This window comes from Coregonus clupeaformis, chromosome 26 (genome assembly GCF_020615455.1).
Source record: "Coregonus clupeaformis isolate EN_2021a chromosome 26, ASM2061545v1, whole genome shotgun sequence".
NCBI classification, from domain to species: Eukaryota; Metazoa; Chordata; class Actinopteri; order Salmoniformes; family Salmonidae; genus Coregonus; species Coregonus clupeaformis.
In genome coordinates this window covers 37,755,530-37,774,723 of record NC_059217.1, presented here as the reverse complement: position 1 = coordinate 37,774,723, position 19,194 = coordinate 37,755,530, and the positions used below count along the sequence as shown (strand labels likewise).

The following is a 19,194-nucleotide window of genomic DNA, read 5'->3' as shown; positions in this document are numbered from 1 at the left end:
TGCTCTCTGTTAGAATATGCAAAGATGGCATTTCTGTATATGGTGTGAACATCATTATAAAAGTCAGCCACTGTTGAGATTATTCAGCAAAAATGTAATGTTTATCACATTTTACCACAAACCATTTTGTGGGTAACATAAAATGTAGACAAATGGTCCATGGAGTGTTACCGCTTTACAATCAATACAGTGCAATGTATGCTGTACATATACACCTGCATGTTACCCCACCTTAACAAACACAATGTTTCCTAATTAATGTTGTGGTTGCTTAGAAAGACCGATGGATGGATGGATAGATGGATGAAGGGATGGAAGAAGGGATGGATGGAAGTTGGATGGATGATTTTATTTTATTCATAGCTGACGCTATGACAACAGCTAGTCTTCTTGAGGTCTGACATTACGAAAAAGACAAAAATACTTTACAATTTACATACATTTAAAACCATTAACATGTAGACATTACAGACATGGGTGGATGGAGGAAGAGACAGATGGAAGATGGATGGATGGAAGATAGATGGATGAATGGATGGAAGATGGATGGATGGATGGATGGATGGATGGATGGATGGATGGATGGATGGATGGATGGATGGATGGATGCATGGAAGATGGATTATTGGATGGATGGATGGATGGATGGATGGATGGATGGATGGGGATGGATGGATGGATGGATGGATGGATGGATGGAAGATGAGTGGATGGATAGATGGATGGATGGATGGATGGATGGAAGATGGATGGATGAATGAATGGATGGAAGATGGATGGATGAATGGAAGATGGATGGATGGAAGATGGATGAATGCATGGAAGATGGATGGATGGATGGATGATGGAAGATGACTGGATGGATGGAAGATGGATTAATGGATGGATGAATGGATGGAGGATGGATGGATGGATGAACGGATGGAAGATGGATGGATGGAAGATGGATGAATGGATGGAAGATGGATGGATGGATGAATGCATGGAAGATGGATGGGATTATTGGATGGATGGATGGATGGATGGATGGATGGATGGATGGATGGATGGATAGATGAATGGATGGATGGAAGATGGATGGATGGATGGAAGATGGATGGATGGATGGAAGGAAGGAAGATGTATGGATGGATGGAAGATGGATGGATAGATGATGGATGGATGGATGGATGGATGAATGGATGGATGGATGAATGAATGGAAGGAAGATGGATGGATGGATGGATGATTAAAAGACATTGTAAATAAAAGTTGGGTAGATAGATGATAGGCAGGATAGATACAGTACATGAATATACAGATATGAAATTCAGAGCCATTTGTCAAGAGCACTTCCTTGTTTAATCTGTGTTTCAGTTTGACATTTACTAGCAGAGAAAGCCTTTGGTGAGTTATTCTTGAACATATCATCTAGCATTGTGCATATACTACTTTATAGAGAGCTTTTTAACTGGAAGAAGACAAGTAAAGTTAATGTACAGATTCACAAAGAGAAAGATAGAGACAAAAGAAAGATCTGTTTTAAGCATGAAATTCAAACATTGTTAACCAGGCACACTTTCCTTACTTTGAGACCAAACGTGTCTTCCATTTCTCCTATTTCAGGTAGAGCAACTCGAGTCCTCAGGGGCCGGTCACACTTTTTCCCCATCCCACAGCTGATTAAACTAATTGCATTTTAAACTGAAGATCATGACTAGTGATCAACTGGTGAAAGGCAAAAGCAATGAGAGCAAATTAACACCATGTGATGCTCTTCATTGTGGAATAAACATCTCAGGCATAACCAGGCCCACTCATGATCACAAATAATGAAATTATAGCAGGAAATGAGAGAGAGCTTTCTGTGGGGATATTGCTTTTTCACTTGCTACATAGCCTGAATCATAATATTTTCCAATTGCATTCAGTTGGGATAGAATTGCAACTGGCATGCAATTTATTCAAGGATGAGGGAATAAGGGAAAGTGACATTCATTGATATGGGATATTCATTAAACGCCATCTTTTTTTTTAATTTCCTCCAAATTGAAAATAGGAATAACAATCACGCAGTGCATTACATGGCCATGCCACAAATGAAGGTTCCTTTGTTTGGCCTTCAAGTCAAGACAGGGAAATAATGATTAGGTTGAAATTGCTTTTGACATCATGCAGCGTCGGTTGCTGTTCTTCTAATAATGGTTAGTATCTCTATTACCATGGCGTGTAAACAAACCCAGACCCTATCATCTTGTGTCATGATGCTTCTTGCACCCAATGTCAGAGATGTTTTTTTCTTTTCTGAACACAAGGCAAGTCAGCCATTTTGGGGGTGTAACTGCAAATGCCGACCGTATTATCTCCCAAGATAATTTTCTTAGGTTATAGTCACGGCCGTGTATATCCCCCCTCAAGCCGATACCACGATGGCCCTCAAAGAACTTCACTGGACTTTATGCAAACTGGAATCCACATATCCTGAGGCTGCATTTATTGTAGCTGGGGATTTTAACAAAGCAAATTTGAGGAAAAGGCTACTGAAGTTCTATCAACACCGACTGTAGTACTCACACTGCTAAAACACTCGACCACTGCTACTCCAACTACCGGGATACATACAAGCCCCTCCCCCGCCCTCCTTTCGGCAAATCTGACCACGACTCCATTTTGCTCCTCCCTTCCTATAGGCAGAAACTCAAACATTAAGTACCCGTGCTAAGGACTATTCAACGCTGGTCTGACCAATCGGAATCCACGCTTCAAGATTGTTTTGATCACGCGGACTGGGATATGTTCCGGGTAGCTTCAGAGAATAATATTGACGTATATACTAATACAGTGACTGAGTTTATCAGGAAGTGTATAGGAGATGCTGTACCCACTATGACTATTAAAACCTACCCTAACCAGAAACCGTGGATAGATGGCAGCATTCGTGCAAAACTGAAAGCGCGAACAACCACATTTAACCATTGCAAAGTGACTGGGAATATGGCAAAATACAAACAGTGTAGTTATTCCCTCCGCAAGGCAATCAAACAGGCAAAAAGTCAGTATAGGGACAAAGTGGAGTCGCAATTCAACGGCTCAGACACAAGACGTACAGTGGGGGAAAAAAGTATTTAGTCAGCCACCAATTGTGCAAGTTCTCCCACTTAAAAAGATGAGAGAGGCCTGTAATTTTCATCATAGGTACACGTCAACTATGACAGACAAAATGAGAAAAAAAAATCCAGAAAATCACATTGTAGGATTTTTAATGAATTTATTTGCAAATTATGGTGGAAAATAAGTATTTGGTCAATAACAAAAGTTTCTCAATACTTTGTTATATACCCTTTGTTGGCAATGACACAGGTCAAACGTTTTCTGTAAGTCTTCACAAGGTTTTCACACACTGTTGCTGGTATTTTGGCCCATTCCTCCATGCAGATCTCCTCTAGAGCAATGATGTTTTGGAGCTGTCGCTGGGCAACACGGACTTTCAACTCCCCTCCAAAGATTTTCTATGGGGTTGAGATCTGGAGACTGGCTAGGCCACTCCAGGACCTTGAAATGCTTCTTACGAAGCCACTCCTTCGTTGCCCGAGCGCTGTGTTTGGGATCATTGTCATGCTGAAAGACCCAGCCACGTTTCATCTTCAATGCCCTGGCTGATGGAAGGAGGTTTTCACTCAAAATCTCACGATACATGGCCCCATTCATTCTTTCCTTTACACGGATCAGTCGTCCTGGTCCCTTTGCAGAAAACAGCCCCAAAGCATGATGTTTCCACCCCCATGCTTCACAGTAGGTATGGTGTTCTTTGGATGCAACTCAGCATTCTTTGTCCTCCAATCACGACGAGTTGAGTTTTTACCAAAAAGTTATATTTTGGTTTCATCTGACCATATGACATTCTCCCAATCCTCTTCTGGATCATCCAAATGCACTCTAGCAAACTTCAGACGGGCCTGGACATGTACTGGCTTAAGCAGGGGACACGTCTGTCACTGCAGGATTTGAGTCCCTGGCGGCGTAGTGTGTTACTGATGGTAGGCGTTGTTACTTTGGTCCCAGCTCTCTGCAGGTCATTCACTAGGTCCCCCCGTGTGGTTCTGGGATTTTTGCTCACCGTTCTTGTGATCATTTTGACCCCATGGGGTGAGATCTTACGTGGAGCCCCAGATCGAGGGAGATTATCAGTGGTCTTGTATGTCTTCCATTTCCTAATAATTGCTCCCACAGTTGATTTCTTCAAACCAAGTTGCTTACCTATTGCAGATTCAGTCTTCCCAGCCTGGTGCAGGTCTACAATTTTGTTTCTGGTGTCCTTTGACAGCTCTTTGGTCTTGGCCATAGTGGAGTTTGGAGTGTGACTGTTTGAGGTTGTGGACAGGTGTCTTTTATACTGATATAAAGTTCAAACAGGTGCCATTAATACAGGTAACGAGTGGAGGACAGAGGAGCCTCTTAACGAAGAAGTTACAGGTCTGTGAGAGCCAGAAATCTTGCTTGTTTGTAGGTGACCAAATACTTATTTTCCACCATAATTTGCAAATAAATTCATAAAAAATCCTACAATGTGATTTTTTGGATTTTTTTTCCTCAATTTGTCTGTCATAGTTGACGTATACCTATGATGAAAATTACAGGCCTCTCTCATCTTTTTAAGTGGGAGAACTTGCACAATTGGTGGCTGACTAAATACTTTTTCCCCCCACTGTATGTGGCAGGATCTACAGACAATCACAGACTACAAAAGAAAAACCAGCCACGTCGCGGACACCGACGTCTTGCTTCTGGACAAGCTAAAGACGTTCTTCGCCCGCTTTGAGGATAATACAGTGCCACCGACGCGGCCCGCTATCAAGGACTGTGGGCTCTCCTTCTCCGTGGCCGACGTGAGTAAGACATTTATGCGTGTTAACCCTCGCAAGGCTGCCGGCCCAGATGGCATCCCTCGTCCTCAGAGCATGCGCAGACCAGCTGGCTAGTGTGTTTACGGACATATTCAATCTCTCCCTATCCCAGTCTGCTGTCCCCACATGCTTCAAGATGACCACCATTGTCCCTGTACCCAAGAAAGCAAAGGTAACTGAACTAAATGACTATCGCACCGTAGCACTTACTTCTGTCATCATGAAGTGCTTGAGAGACTAGTCAAGGATCATATCACCTCCACATTACCTGCCACCCTAGACCCACTTAAATTTGCTTACCGCCCCAATAGATCCACAGACGATGTAATCGCCATCACACTGCACACTGCCCTATCCCATCTGTACAAGAGGAATACCTATGTAAGAATGCTGTTCATTGACTATAGCTCAGCATTCAAAACCATAGTACCCTCCAAGCTCATCATTAAGCTCGAGGCCCTGGGTCTGAACCCCGCCCTGTGCAACTGGGTCCTGGACTTCCTGACAGGCCGCCCCCAGGTGGTGAAGGTAGGAAACAACACCTACACTTCACTGATTCTCAACAATGGGGCCCCACAAGGGTGCGTGCTCAGCCACCTTCTGTACTCCCTGTTCACCCATGACTGCGTGGTCAAGCACTCCTCCAACTCAATCATCAAGTTTGCAGGCAACACAACAGTAGTAGGCTTGATTACCAACAATGACGAGACAGCCTACAGGGAGGAGGTGAGGGCTCTGGGAGTTTGGTGCCAGGAAAATAACCTCTCACTCAACGTCAACAAAACAAAGGAGATGATTGTGGACTTCAGGAAACAGCAGAGGGAGCATCCCCCTATCCACATCAACGGGACCGCAGTGGAGAAGGTGGAAAGCTTCAAGTTCCTCGGCGTACACATTACTGACAAACGGAAATGGTCCACCCACACAGACAGTGTTGTGAAGAAGGCGCAACAGCGCCTCTTCAACCTCAGGAGGCTGATGAAATTTGGCTTGGCACCTAAAACCCTCAGAAACATTTACAGATGCACAATTGAAAGCATCCTGTTGGTACCGCCTGGTACGGCAACTGCACCGCCCACAACCGCAGGGCTCTCCAGAGGGTGGTGCGGTCTCCCCAACGCATCACCGTCGGCAAAATACCAGCCCTCCAGGACACCTACAGCACCCGATGTCACAGGAAGGCCAAAAAGATAATCAAGGACTACAACCCCCCGAGCCACTGCCTGTTCACCTCGCTATCATCCAGAAGGCGAGGACAGTACAGATGCATCAAAGCTGGGACAGAGAGACTGAAAAACAGCATCTATCTCAAGGCCATCAGACTGTTAAATAGCCTTCACTAGCACATTAGAGGCTGCTGCATATATACATAGATTAGAAATCACTGGCCACTTTAATAAATGGAACACTAGTCACTTTAATAATGTTTACATATCTTGCATTACTCATCTCATATGTATATACTGTACTCTATACTATTCTACTGTATCTTAGTCTATGCCGCTCTGACATTGCTCGTCTATATACACTACCGGTCAAAAGTTTTAGAACACCTACTCATTCAATATTTTTCTTAATTTTTCTTAATTTTTTACATTGTAAAATAATAGTGAAAACTTCAAAACTATGAAATAACACATATGGAATCATGTAGTAAACAAAAAAGTGTTAAACAAATCAAAATTTATTTTATACTTGAGATTCTTCAAAGTAGCCACCCTTTGCCTTGATGACAGCTTTGCACACTCATAGCATTCTCTCAACCAGCTTCACCTAGAATGCATTTCCAACAGTCTTGACGGAGTTCCCACATATGCTGAGCACTTGTTGGCTGCTTTTCATTTACTCTGCGGTCGACTTGTCCCAAACCATCTAAATTTTGTTGAGGTAGGGGGATTGTGGAGGCCAGGTCATCTGATGCATCACTTTTCTTCTTGGTCAAATAGCCCTTACACAGCCTGGAGGTGTGTTGGATCATTGTCCTGTTGAAAAACAAATGATAGTCCCACTAAGCCCAAACCAGATGGGATGGCGTATCGCTGCAGAATGCTGTGGTAGCCATGCTGGTTAAGTGTGCCTTGAATTCTAAATAAATCACAGACAGTGTCACCAGCAACGCACCCCCACACCATACAACCTCCTCCTCCATGCTTTACGGTGGGAACTACACATGCGGAGATCATCCGTTCACCCACACTGCGTCTCACAAAGACATGGCGGTTGGAACCAGAAATCGGCAATTTGGACTCCAGACCAAAGGACAGATTTCCACCGTTCTAATGTCCATTGCTCGTGCTTCTTGGCCCAAGCAAGTCTCTTCTTCTTATTGGTGTCCTTTAGTAGTGGTTTATTTGCAGCAATTCGGCCATGAAGCCCTGATTCACACAGTCTGAACAGTTGATGTTGAGATATGTCTGTTACTTGAACTCTGTGAAGCATTTATTTAGGCTGCAATTTCTGAGGCTGGTAACTCTAATGAACTTATCCTCTGCAGCAGAGGTCTTCCATTCCTGTGGCGGTCCTCATGAGGTCCCCAGTTTCATCATAGCGCTTGATGTTTTTTGCGACTGCACTTGAAGAAACTTTCAAAGTTCTTGAAATGTTCCGTATTTACTGACCTTCACGTCTTAAAGTAATGATGGACTGTCGTTTCTCTTTGCTTATTTGAGCTGTTCTTGCCATAATATGGACTTGGTATTTTACCAAATAGGGCTATCTTCTGTATACCAACCTTACCTTGTCACAACACAACTGATTGGCTCAAACGCATTAAGAAGGAAAGAAATTCCACAAATTATATTTTAACAAGGCACACCTGTTAATTGAAATGCATTCCAGGTGACTACCTCATGAAGCTGGTTGAGAGAATGCCAAGAGTGTGCAAAGCTGTCATCAAGGCAAAGGGTGGCTATTTGAAGAATCTCAAATATAATAATAATAATAATAATAATATGCCATTTAGCAGACGCTTTTATCCAAAGCGACTTACAGTCACGCGTGCATACATTTTTTGCTGTATGGGTGGTCCCGGGGATCGAACCCACTACCTTGGCGTTACAAGCGCCGTGCTCTACCAGCTGAGCTACAGAGGACCACTATAACATCTATTTTGATTTGTTTAACACTTTTTTGGTTACTACATGATTCCATATGTGTTATTTCATAGTTTTGATGTCTTCACTATTATTCTACAATGTAGAAAATTGTAAAAATAAAGAAAAACCCTTGAATGAGTAGGTGTTCTAAAACTTTTGACCGGTACTGCATATATTTATATATTAATAATTATTTTTTATTTTGGTGGGTAGATCAGCTATTTATATATACTTAATTCAATTGCTTTACTTAGATTTGTGTGTATTGGGTATATCTTGTGAAATTGTTAGATATTACTTGTTAGATATACTGCACTGTCGGAGCTAAAAACACAAGCATTTCGCTACAATCGCAATAACATCTGCTAAACACGTGTATTTGACCAATACTTTTCATTTGATTTGATTTGAAATTAAAACTGGTTCACACAACTAGTTCAACATAGCCTCAATAGAGACTTGTCCCGAATACAGTGCATTCGGAAAGTAATCAGAACCCTTGACTTTTTCCACATTTTGTTACGTTACAGCCTTATTATAAAATTGATTTAATTGTTTGTTTTCCTCATTAATCTACACACAATACCCCACAATGACAAAGCAAAAACAGGTTTTTAGAATTTTTTTGAAAATTAATGTTTTTTTGGGGGGGGAAATATCATATTTACATAAGTATTCAGACCTTTACTCAGTCCTTTGTTGAAGCACCTTTGGCAGCGATTACAGCCTCGAGTCTTCTTGGGTCTGACGCTACAAGCTTGGCACACCTGTATTTGGGGAGTTTCTCCCATTCTTCTCTGCAGATCCTCTCAAGCTCTGTCAGGTTGGATGGGGAGCGTCGCTGCACATCTATTTTCAGGTCTCTCCAGAGATGTTCGATCGGGTTCAAGTCCGGGCTCTGGCTGGGCCACTCTAGGACATTCAGAGACTTGTCCCGAATCCACTCCTGCGTTGTCTTGGCTGTGTGCTTAGGGTCGTTGTCCTGTTCGAAGGTGAACCTACGCCCCAGTCTAAGGTCCTGAGCGCTCTGGAGCAGGTTTTCATCAAGGATCTCTCTGTACTTTGCTCCGTTCATCTTTCCCTTGATCCTGACTAGTCTCCCAGACCCTGCTGCTGAAAAACATCCCCACAGCATGACGCTGCCACCACCATGCTTCACTGTAGGGATGGTGTCAAGTTTCCTCCAGACGTGACACTTGGCATTCAGGCCAAAGAGTTCAATCTTGGTTTCATCATGTGCAGCTAGAGTGTCTATGCTAAATCGTCATAAATTCCACTTCTCTCCCACAGATTCCCGTAAGGTCTCAGACTCCAGGATTTGAAAATGCTTAACAAGAAAGAAACAGATGAAGACACAGAAGGGGACCATGCGACCCTATGTTGTATTTTAAATAGTTAATCTGTTTTCGATTTCTATTCTGCCTTATACTGTTAAAAACGGGAGAAAAAGACCCAGTTTATCTGAATTAGCTAGACTACTCACTATACCAATGATAGGCTACAGATTTTAGTCACTAAAAAATAAAATTGTTTTCCCAATGTATCCTTCTATTAAATTACATTTTATTCTCACTATGTATTGCATTTTTGAGGAGATTATATGGTGTTATAAATAGCCAGAAGGTTTCCACTTTCTCTTAAGCTACATTTTTAAATAAATGGTCAGTAGGTTTCCACTTTCTTTAATGGTATCTTTTCAGCAGTTATTTATGTTGGTAGCTCATTTGTTAATGGTCAGTGGATTGCCACTTTAAAATAAGGTATCATTGTAGCAGTTGTGGTTAAATAATTTATAGATGATTGAGAGTTCACTCAGAGCTTAGACATACTTACAGGCAGTATTGGGTACTCATCACTACATACTGTACATGAGAGAAGATTCAACACTTTGTTAAACATGTTCAGTCAATGAATGGTGGGTATGAAGACCAAAACATTCAACGTTGTGAGAGGATACCTCCTCCACTGTTTCACCAATCAAAAGGTATTACGGTTACCATTTCACATTAGAGCATTCACTAGAGTGTTGATATAATCTGGTGAGGGGTAATATTGAATAATGCTCCTGCTGAGCCACCAGGTCTATGGACATAATGGAGATTGGCTATATATTTATTGCCACGAATACATTTCTGCACTTTGCCTAAAGTTGCAGTAAAAATAATGTAAATGTATAAAACTTGACAGTGTTATTTCTATAAAATGACAGTATTCTGCTGAATTATTGTTTTATTTCAATTACTGTAAAATCTTGTATAATTTTGTACTGTGAACAAAATTGGCCCTTAAATGGGATTTGAACTAATACAATTTGGTACCTTGTAGTTATGGGATATTTTTCTACCCAATATTTTGAATATAAGCTATGATCATCACTGCGCTTTAAAATATGGGTGGGGCCAATGTACTGGTTGGGGCTCATTAGCATATGTTGGGGAGTGGTTAAATATATGTGTATTTGTGCCAACCGTCAGTGGAAGTGTTGCAGTAGTTTGATGGTTAGTTATGGCGATGCAAGTTAAGCAACTCCTTTGACCCTGTTCTGCAAACTTTGCAAGAGAATGAGCTGCACTGTAAAGATGTTATTGTCCATTTTCCAGTAACTTAATGGAAACTTGTTGATTTGAATTTGTCATTTCTTACAAAGCTGCAATATGTACATTTTTGGGCGACCAGACCAAATTCACATTGAAATGTGTGTTATAGAGCTGTCATTCTCAATGAAAGCAAGTCTAAGAAGCGGTAGATATGTTCAATGTGAGCTATTTCTATGCTTCCCGTTCTTCGTTTTGTATTTCTTACTTTCATTTCTCAACAAATTCAAAACACATGAATGCATCCAACCTGTATTTACGACTTCACAACTGGTAAATTCCCACCTCCCACATGGTTACGAACGCAGCATTATATTGAATATATTGGGTAGAAAATGTACCATTATACTAGAGTATCTGCACATGTACCCTAAAAAGTACCATGTGAGTTCCTATGTGTACCTATGAAGGCACCTTATGTGTACCTTTGACCTTTTTGTACACCAGGGAACAACCACTGTACCATAACCATACTCTTATATTTGAGAGTGTGTGGATACATGTTCTTGGTTACAAATAACCATATTGTGGCACTGCTGAGACATTAATGTACTCCCGACCAAAATGTTGCAAGTTCAAATCCCGAGAGCATTTATGCACACTTAGGGCTAGATTCTATCAGATCTGCACCAGCTCTGCTGGTGTTGGCAATCACGTATTTATGCTTAATCTGATTGAAGTGTCCCTGAGCACAGCTACTTTTTCATTGGTGTTGTCAGATAATTGCATGATTATTGACTTGATTTCGAGCAACTTTTAGCAAAGTGCAGAAATGTATTCTTGCCAATAAATCTGTGGCCGATCTCTGTCACGGCCACAGACCTGGAGGTGAAGCAGGGAATTCAAGTTGCTGGTATCCAAGAGGTTGTGAGTTCAAATCCTAGGTGTTGTTGTGACGGTCCCAGGTGTGCTAACCAACGTTGATGTCAATTCCATTTAAGTTCCAGTCACTTCAGAAAGTGAACCAAATTCCACATCTTCCGGGTATTTAAAATAATTGGAATTGGAATTTATGTGTACTTCCTGAATACAGTTCATTGTGTGGCACAGTGGTCTAAGGCAGTGCTAGCTGTGCCACTAGAGATCCTGGTTCGAAAACAGGCTCTGTCGTAGCTGGCCGCGACCGGGAGACCCATGGGGAGGCGCACAATTGGTCCAGGGTAGGGGAGGGAATGGCCGGCAGGGATGTAGCTCAGTTGGTAGAGCATGATGTTTGCAATGCCAGGGTTGTGGTTTCGATTCCCACGGGGGGCCAGTTTGAAAAATAAAAAATAATGTATGCACTCACTAACTGTAAGTTGCTCTAGATAAGAGTGTCTGCTAAATGACAAAAATGTAATTGTTGTACAGTATATTTACTGTAAAAAAACAGTTCAGCTGTAAAAATACATAAAAGGTTGTTTCCACTATTTTCACCGCAACTCAGTAGCCGGTAACGTAATACAAAATTACAGGATTTAAAAAACAAACAGTTTGTGCCAAAAGCCCATCTAAACAAGTATCTTATAAGTTTAAATGCAATTGCAAGTGAGGAGTGCCAAGTTAATTTGCAGAACGGGACAAAAAGTACCTAACTGTATTGCGATTCACAGCAAATATATTGCAAAACACTACTACTGTAGAAATGTACCGTAAAACGACACATTTTCTGCAAAATTAACAGCAATGGCTAACAGTGTAGTTTCATGTTGTCACATGTTGAACCACATGATTTCACATGTGGAAAATCACATGATTTCACACGACAGGTGAAAAATGTGTTTTTCGAACACTTTGTGACATTCCACATTTGAAATTATATGAAAACTTGTTTTTGGAACACCTCACGTGACATTTCACATGTGAAAACGTGTATTTGGAACACTTCACGTTACATTTCACATGTGAAAATATGTGTTTTTGGAACACTTCACATGTGAAAATATGTGTTTTTGGCACATGTTATCACTGTTCAGTTTAAGTAGACCCAACCCCGGGATTTGACCTCACAACTTCTGTACTTAAAGTATACTGACCTTTTTGCTGTGCCACAAAGTCTGTAGCATTCCTATACACATTCATTACCTATACTATTTTTTAAACTCTTTTGCACATGTTGAATAACAATTGCTGTGTTAATAAAAACACAATGTAGTTATGTATATCAGTGTGTCATATATGTAAGTTGAAAACACTACGTTAAAAGCACTGTGTGTATCATAAATACTTTTTTTTGTTTGCAGGGCATCACCTGTGAAATCTCGATAAAAATTTGAACCCACATGTGAAACTTCATGTGACATATCACACGTGAACTCTTCCAAAAACACATGGTTTCACATGATTTCACATGTGAAAATCCACATCATCACATGTTAAGTGCTCCAAAAACAAAAGATGTGGAAATGTCACGTGAAATCATGTGATTTTTCCATACGTTTTTTTTTTTTTTTTTTCATGTAGCGAAAGTAGACTGTATGTTGTACACAATCAAATAAAATACAATCTGAGATGAGCCAATACTAAGGAAGAGATCCCACACAAGGGCACAATGTGTGTGAAACCAGCATTTGACTATAATTTAGCGAGAAATAAGATGGCCCACATCCCAATAGCTTTGGAAAATAGGAGCATGTCTCACTGTATCTGCTCAATGCAAACGCAGCCACATTCAAATGCTCTCACAGCTTCAGTATGTGTACAACCTCATCCATTCCAATAAAGCTTATGAAAAAATGTATCTTGTAACAAAGTTGTGAACTCGCAGTTAATCACTTGGTCACATAAAAAGCCAGTATGGGAGAGCAATTACTGCTCACAATGGCTCATTCTCAACGGCGTTTCTCACCAAGATGCGGAAGGAACACTGGGCGAAGGGGGATTAGAAATGGTTTGCCACAAAGCCCCCTTGCAGGAGAAAGAGACACGCCGCGTCACCCATTACAGGCACCTCTCACAAAGCAGTGGACTACCCACTCACCCAGGAAGAAGGAGAGTTTATTTTGTGTTTGACTTGCCTGCAACAACTCTCCCCATGACATTCATTTTAATGTAATTATTTTCTGTCACAATTGCATTCACACATTAGTGGACACACATTTTATTGTGAATGAAAATGAAGTTCATGAAGTGTGTGCAACCACTGTGTCTGTAAATGTATGATTACAACAGACCCTTACAAAACGCCAAAACATGTGGCTGGCATTCTCTTCAAGTGCGAATGTCAGTTGCAACATCGAACTGAGTACTGTATGTCTTAGTCACAAAAAATTATTCTGCTAAAATGTCATTACAATTGACCATGGCATTGTCCTTCAGTGTGACTCTGGTGCCATCTATTGAAGAATAACGAAATAAATCATTTAACCAAACACCTCTCTATTCTAGCTCCCAACCCACTGTTCTCTCTCTCTCTCTCTCTCTCTCTCTCTCTCTCTCTCTCTCTCTCTCTCTCTCTCTCTCTCTCTGCACCAGGCATGTTATTTAATGTAATAATACATGTTGACATATTTTATTAACTACACCTTACAAATGTATGAATTATTAAAAACAATATTTTAGGGGACATGGAGGAGTCTTATAGTTGAAGCACAGACCACCAATCCTCTTCACCCCCAATCCTCTTCACAACGCATGTAGGCTACTCATGAATGCATGAATAAATATAGGCTATGGTATTTGAACAGGCTTGTGAAATAGAAAATGTGTTTCAGAATAGTGGTCTACAAAGGCAAGAAGAGTGATAGATAAGGAATTACCTTCTTTTAGAACGTGTGAGTGAATGAGGAGGATAACAAAACAGCAGACTGCGGCTCCCGTTAAAGCCCACGCTAGTCGAAGGAGCTGCATCGTTGAGGAAAAAAGTCAAAAATACCCGACGGAGCGCGGTCTTCAGCAGCAGCAGTATGTTACAATGACACATCCATTCTGATCCAGTGCAGCAGTGTTGAAAAGAAAAGTGAGTTGATTCCCTAAGGCTACTCCGTTGGCTTAAATTCAAAGTAAGATACAAAATAGGCACAATCCATGACAGATAATTTAAATGATCCCTTCAATTCCAAATTAATGCAACCTTTTCGTTCTTTAGATAGCCTATAGTGGAGAGAAAAGTTCAAGTCGTTAGACTATCACATAATTTGAAGTGAGGCATTTTCTCACTTTAATTTAACCTGCTTGTCACCGCAAATTATTCTCTGAGCTTGGAGCGCAGTGACTCGGCGAGCCCCACTCTCCGGGATGCCTAGTATGATATGAGACGGTTGCGCCACCGGACCACTTTGCAGCAATTGCGTAAAATTAATTTTGTCTCGATATTTTCCGCATTAGATATATCACTAACTAGACAGTGGCTGCCGGTTTGGGAAACGTCCATTTTCGCTGTCTCCAAGTTAGATCTCTCTTCACAATATTCCCAAAACGGATGGATAAGAAGTCAAGATGAAATCACATCAAATAGGAGCTCACTGCTCACAGACTACGCTGAGCATCAGGTCCAGTGCCATGCAATGCAAAGCCCCTGATAACTTGTGAAATGAATGATGGGCAGCTCGTGGAGACTGCTGCGTCACTATGCTGTTCGATATACCAATACCTCGCGGGCTTGCCCCCGTTCTTACCCGCAGCTTCACGAGCGACTTTCACTGAGCTCTCTGCGTGACGTCACAGCCATTAATGTTTTATCTCCGGGCAATTCCACAGGCTGTTTTTGGTTGAGGGCATATCGGGGGACATGATTCCGTTAGACCCATGACTACCTCTCACATTTCGCACAAAGACTTTGATTCCTCCCATGCATCGATGATCATTTGGAAATGTTAATGTGGTGTTGCAGCCTAGCTTTTAATTCATTTCCATTTAATTCATGTCCCTGTCCAGATTGAGTGCATGCATCCATTATGCACATGCCTTAGAATGCGTAACATAAATAAATGGAGGAGTGCAGGAATACACTATGAGGGAAAAATAAATCAGTAACATTTGAATATAGTCTACATGCATTCAAAACACCTTTATGAAACACATCAATACACTATGGGGGTTGCTGTACCACTTTCCTGCAGTCAAATGACCAAATCGCCCTCTAGTGGCCTCATGGGTGGAATGTAATTCATATTGTTCATAATTTCATTATGAATAAACTTTATTTCAAAAACCCAACGAAAATCTGGTGTTTCTATGTCAAACTGTTTTGTTATATTTCAGTCTTCTTTGATGTATATATAGTGTAATATTAGGGTGAAAACTCAACATTGAATACATTTCAACTCTATATCTGACATGGTACAGGTGTCTTCTTTTTGTAAGCCCATAACCATGTGTGTGAGGTGTATACTTTTGTTTCAAAGTAGATTTGTTTAAGACTACCAATAAACCCTCTATGTGACCCTGATTTAGCCCACTGCAGTAAACGGTTTCAAGGACAGGCACCACACCCTTAATCATATCACAATCAACTTTTACCAGTTGAATTTAGACAGAAATATAACACTTTCTGGTATTACTATCTTCCTGAAATATTTTATTAAAATATGCAAATGAGGTGATATCTCATATTGTGCAAATCCATTTTTCTGGATACTGGAAGAAGACAGCCTAAATATTTGGCTTCTGAAGCTGAGAGAAATGAGTTGGCGTATGGGAAGAGTCTGACTATTGGGAAATGGCAGTTAAAGACAAGTACACTGAATTAATACTACCAAACGCCTATTTAGACCCAATCACCATCTCTTCAAAGAAAGTTACTAAATATAGTCCAGTGTTAACACTCTCTATGAAATGGGCTTATAAGTTGTGTATTACAATGTAGTGAGTTTTGAAATTATTGATATATGTCCATTTTAAAGTGGTTAAAATAAAAAATGGAGGTACCAAAATGTGTCAGCTGGGCACTGATGGGAAAAGTCTGGCGAGAGCTGGACAACTGCTGGTGTTACTGTCTGTGTCTGTCTGGGACTGGGTTGGGTTAGAACCCGTGTCTCCTGCAAACCACAATACTATGTTAGCCTGCTGAACTAAAGCCTTGGTAATGCCATCTTATCAAAGACGGTGTGTTATTGTCATTGTCAGACTACTGGAGGCAAGAGGTTGAGTGATGACGCAAGCCAGTAAACTACAACATGATGCTTTCTGCAGCCATTGATGCCAATGCTGCCATTCTGATTTCAGTTATACTTTGGAAATAAAAAAACGTATCTTAACACGAACCAGACACATTGACACCTGTCTATAGGCATAGATTATGTTTTGACTCATGTATAGCTTTTCTTATTCATTAGGCCTACAGTGTTTCCTCCAGAGTCATGCTTTGTTCTTCAGTATTTCATATTTTTAGCTGGACTGAAGAAGAGACAGAATAGAGAGCTCAGCCATTTCTATCCTAATGAACATTTCAAAATAAATCATGGCAGGTAAACTCTACAGTCTGGTTCCATTAGCCCCCAAAATAATTATATTTTAGTCATTTAGCAGACACTGTTATCCAGAGTGACTTACAGGAGCAATTAGGGTTAAGTGCCTTGCTTGAGGGTACATCGACAGATTTTTCACCTAGTTGGCTCGGGGATTAGAACCAGCGATCTTTCGGTTACTAGCACAACACTCTTACCCACTAAGCTACCTGCCCCCCTAATTACTGTGTTATGTATTTCTACAATATTCAGTGTTTCTATAGAAACAAGGCAAAACATTGTACCACCAACTTTAGTTTTATGCTGAGGTATCTTGAGCTGAAGGTTAGAAACTGTTTGTATAGTAGGTACTGTATTTTCATGCCTTGATTTCCTCACTGTTTCCATCACTGTTTCTTCACTGTTTCCTCACTGTTGGCCACACTTAGCTGCTACAAGCATGAACTGTGCTCAGGTTTAGACAATACACAGCAAAGCACTGAAGTCACTTTCACTTTGAAATATATTTTCAGTAGTGCTATCAAAAGGATATTTTTGCTTCTAAATGGTATATGAGAAAGTGGTATTCAATTAAAAAGGACAAAAGGACAAATTAAACACTAATTCTCAGTCAGAGGATTAAAGCCAGACTCAGTAAGTCCCAAATAAATGTTTTATTTTCTTGTTTAATATATCTTGAAATAGATAGATGAAAATGAATTAATTAATTGGCCATTTGTGTCACTTCAAAGTACAGCGGCTTTGTTTACACATTGCAGGTCAGATTTCTCCAGGTATCCTAATTAAGACGCTTGTTATTGATAATTTCCTTGCGCACGTTCTAGGCCTATCTGTTCCTCTGATCCATCCACGACTACAGCAACACATCAACAATACAAACAGGCCTATCTATATCCCTCTTATTATAAACAAGAGTCTGTATAACTGAGAGTTGAGTGATACAGAATAAAAAAGTGTAATTCAGCAGACAAATGTGTGTTCTAACGGTTTATATATTGGCTACTGGTTGTCCATCTGTCTGTCTGACAGCTGATGATGCACACAGATTTGAAAACACCGACGGGTCCATTACAAAGTTGCTTTGATGATGCTAGCTTGAGTTTATGAATGAAATCGATTTGTGGGCGATTTTCACTCAACAAGGGATTGGGAATATTTTTCACTTGCTATAGCTGGACCATGTTTTAGACACCGAGCTAAAATTAGTTTTATATTGGATATTCGGTTTTCTCTCGTCAATAACCACGCAAATTGTATATTCTGAATCATGGGAGGGTAGAGAACAATCAACACCTTTTTCTATTTACAAAAAATATTTTAAGATTTCGTATTTCAATCTCCAATAGCTTTTAAACAAAGCGTGCCTTGATTATGAAAATTATATATTCTTAATCTGGGGAGGATGGAGAACAATCCACACCTTTCCTTTTTTTATATATACTGTATATGTCACGGTTAACTAAGCCAGAACCCAGAAGCAGACCAGGACACGGTACGTGAGACAAAGGTGAGTGTTTATTAATAGAGTCCGAGTGAAGCTGAATAATCCAGGGAACAGAGCGGGTGGCGTGGATGGGTTGTTGAGGGTGCAGTGGTTGGTCCGGTACTGGCTCGGCAGCCGCCGACCATCAGGCAGAGGTTGGGTGAAGGTTCCGGGTGAGAGACTGCAGACAGAACAAAACGGAGGTCAGTACACAGCAAGTCAAAAAGGTGCAAAACAACAAAACTAACACTACTGGCTCAGAGACTGATACGCTGACAACATACTGTTCATGGCTAACGATCCGGCAGGAACTGGATGTTGGGCCAGAGCCTAAGAAGGGTGATGATCAGGACCAGGTGTGCAGATTGCTGATGGGATGCAGGTGCGGAAAACCAGAGCGCTCCCGGAGCGTTCCCGAACCCTCGGGAAACTGGAGAATACGAGCAGGAACACTAGTCACCAGACAGGACCCGACTCAGACAGCCGGGATCGTCACAGTACCCCCCTCCGACGAACGCCACCGGGCGGACTTCCCGGAGCGCCAGGATGGAGGCGGTAGAAGTCACTGATGAGGTCTGCGTCTAGGACCTGTCGCCGCGGAATCCAACTCCTCTCTTCAGGACCATACCCCTCCCAGTCTACGAGATACTGGAAACCCCGGCCCCGCCGTCTGGAATCCATGATGCGACGCACCGTGTAGGCAGGACCACCTCCGATCATCCGAGGAGGAGGAGGAGGAGGCGGAGGAGGCAA

At 41.3% G+C, this 19,194-nt stretch overlaps 1 protein-coding gene across 2 annotated transcripts in view; it reads right to left on the bottom strand.

Annotated features, from left to right (window-relative positions):
• Positions 1–19,194, bottom strand: part of LOC121540535 (chemokine-like protein TAFA-5) — a 110,842-nt gene that overhangs the window by 45,312 nt on the left and 46,336 nt on the right. The window contains exon 1 of one of the 2 annotated variants that reach the window (XM_041849480.2): positions 14,310–15,236. The exons of the other annotated variant lie outside the window; for it this stretch is intronic. Coding sequence (XP_041705414.1) covers positions 14,310–14,400 — 91 coding nt within the window. The 5' untranslated portion in view covers positions 14,401–15,236. Of the gene's footprint in view, positions 1–14,309; positions 15,237–19,194 lie in introns of those variants that run through there. 2 annotated transcript variants of the gene reach the window in all.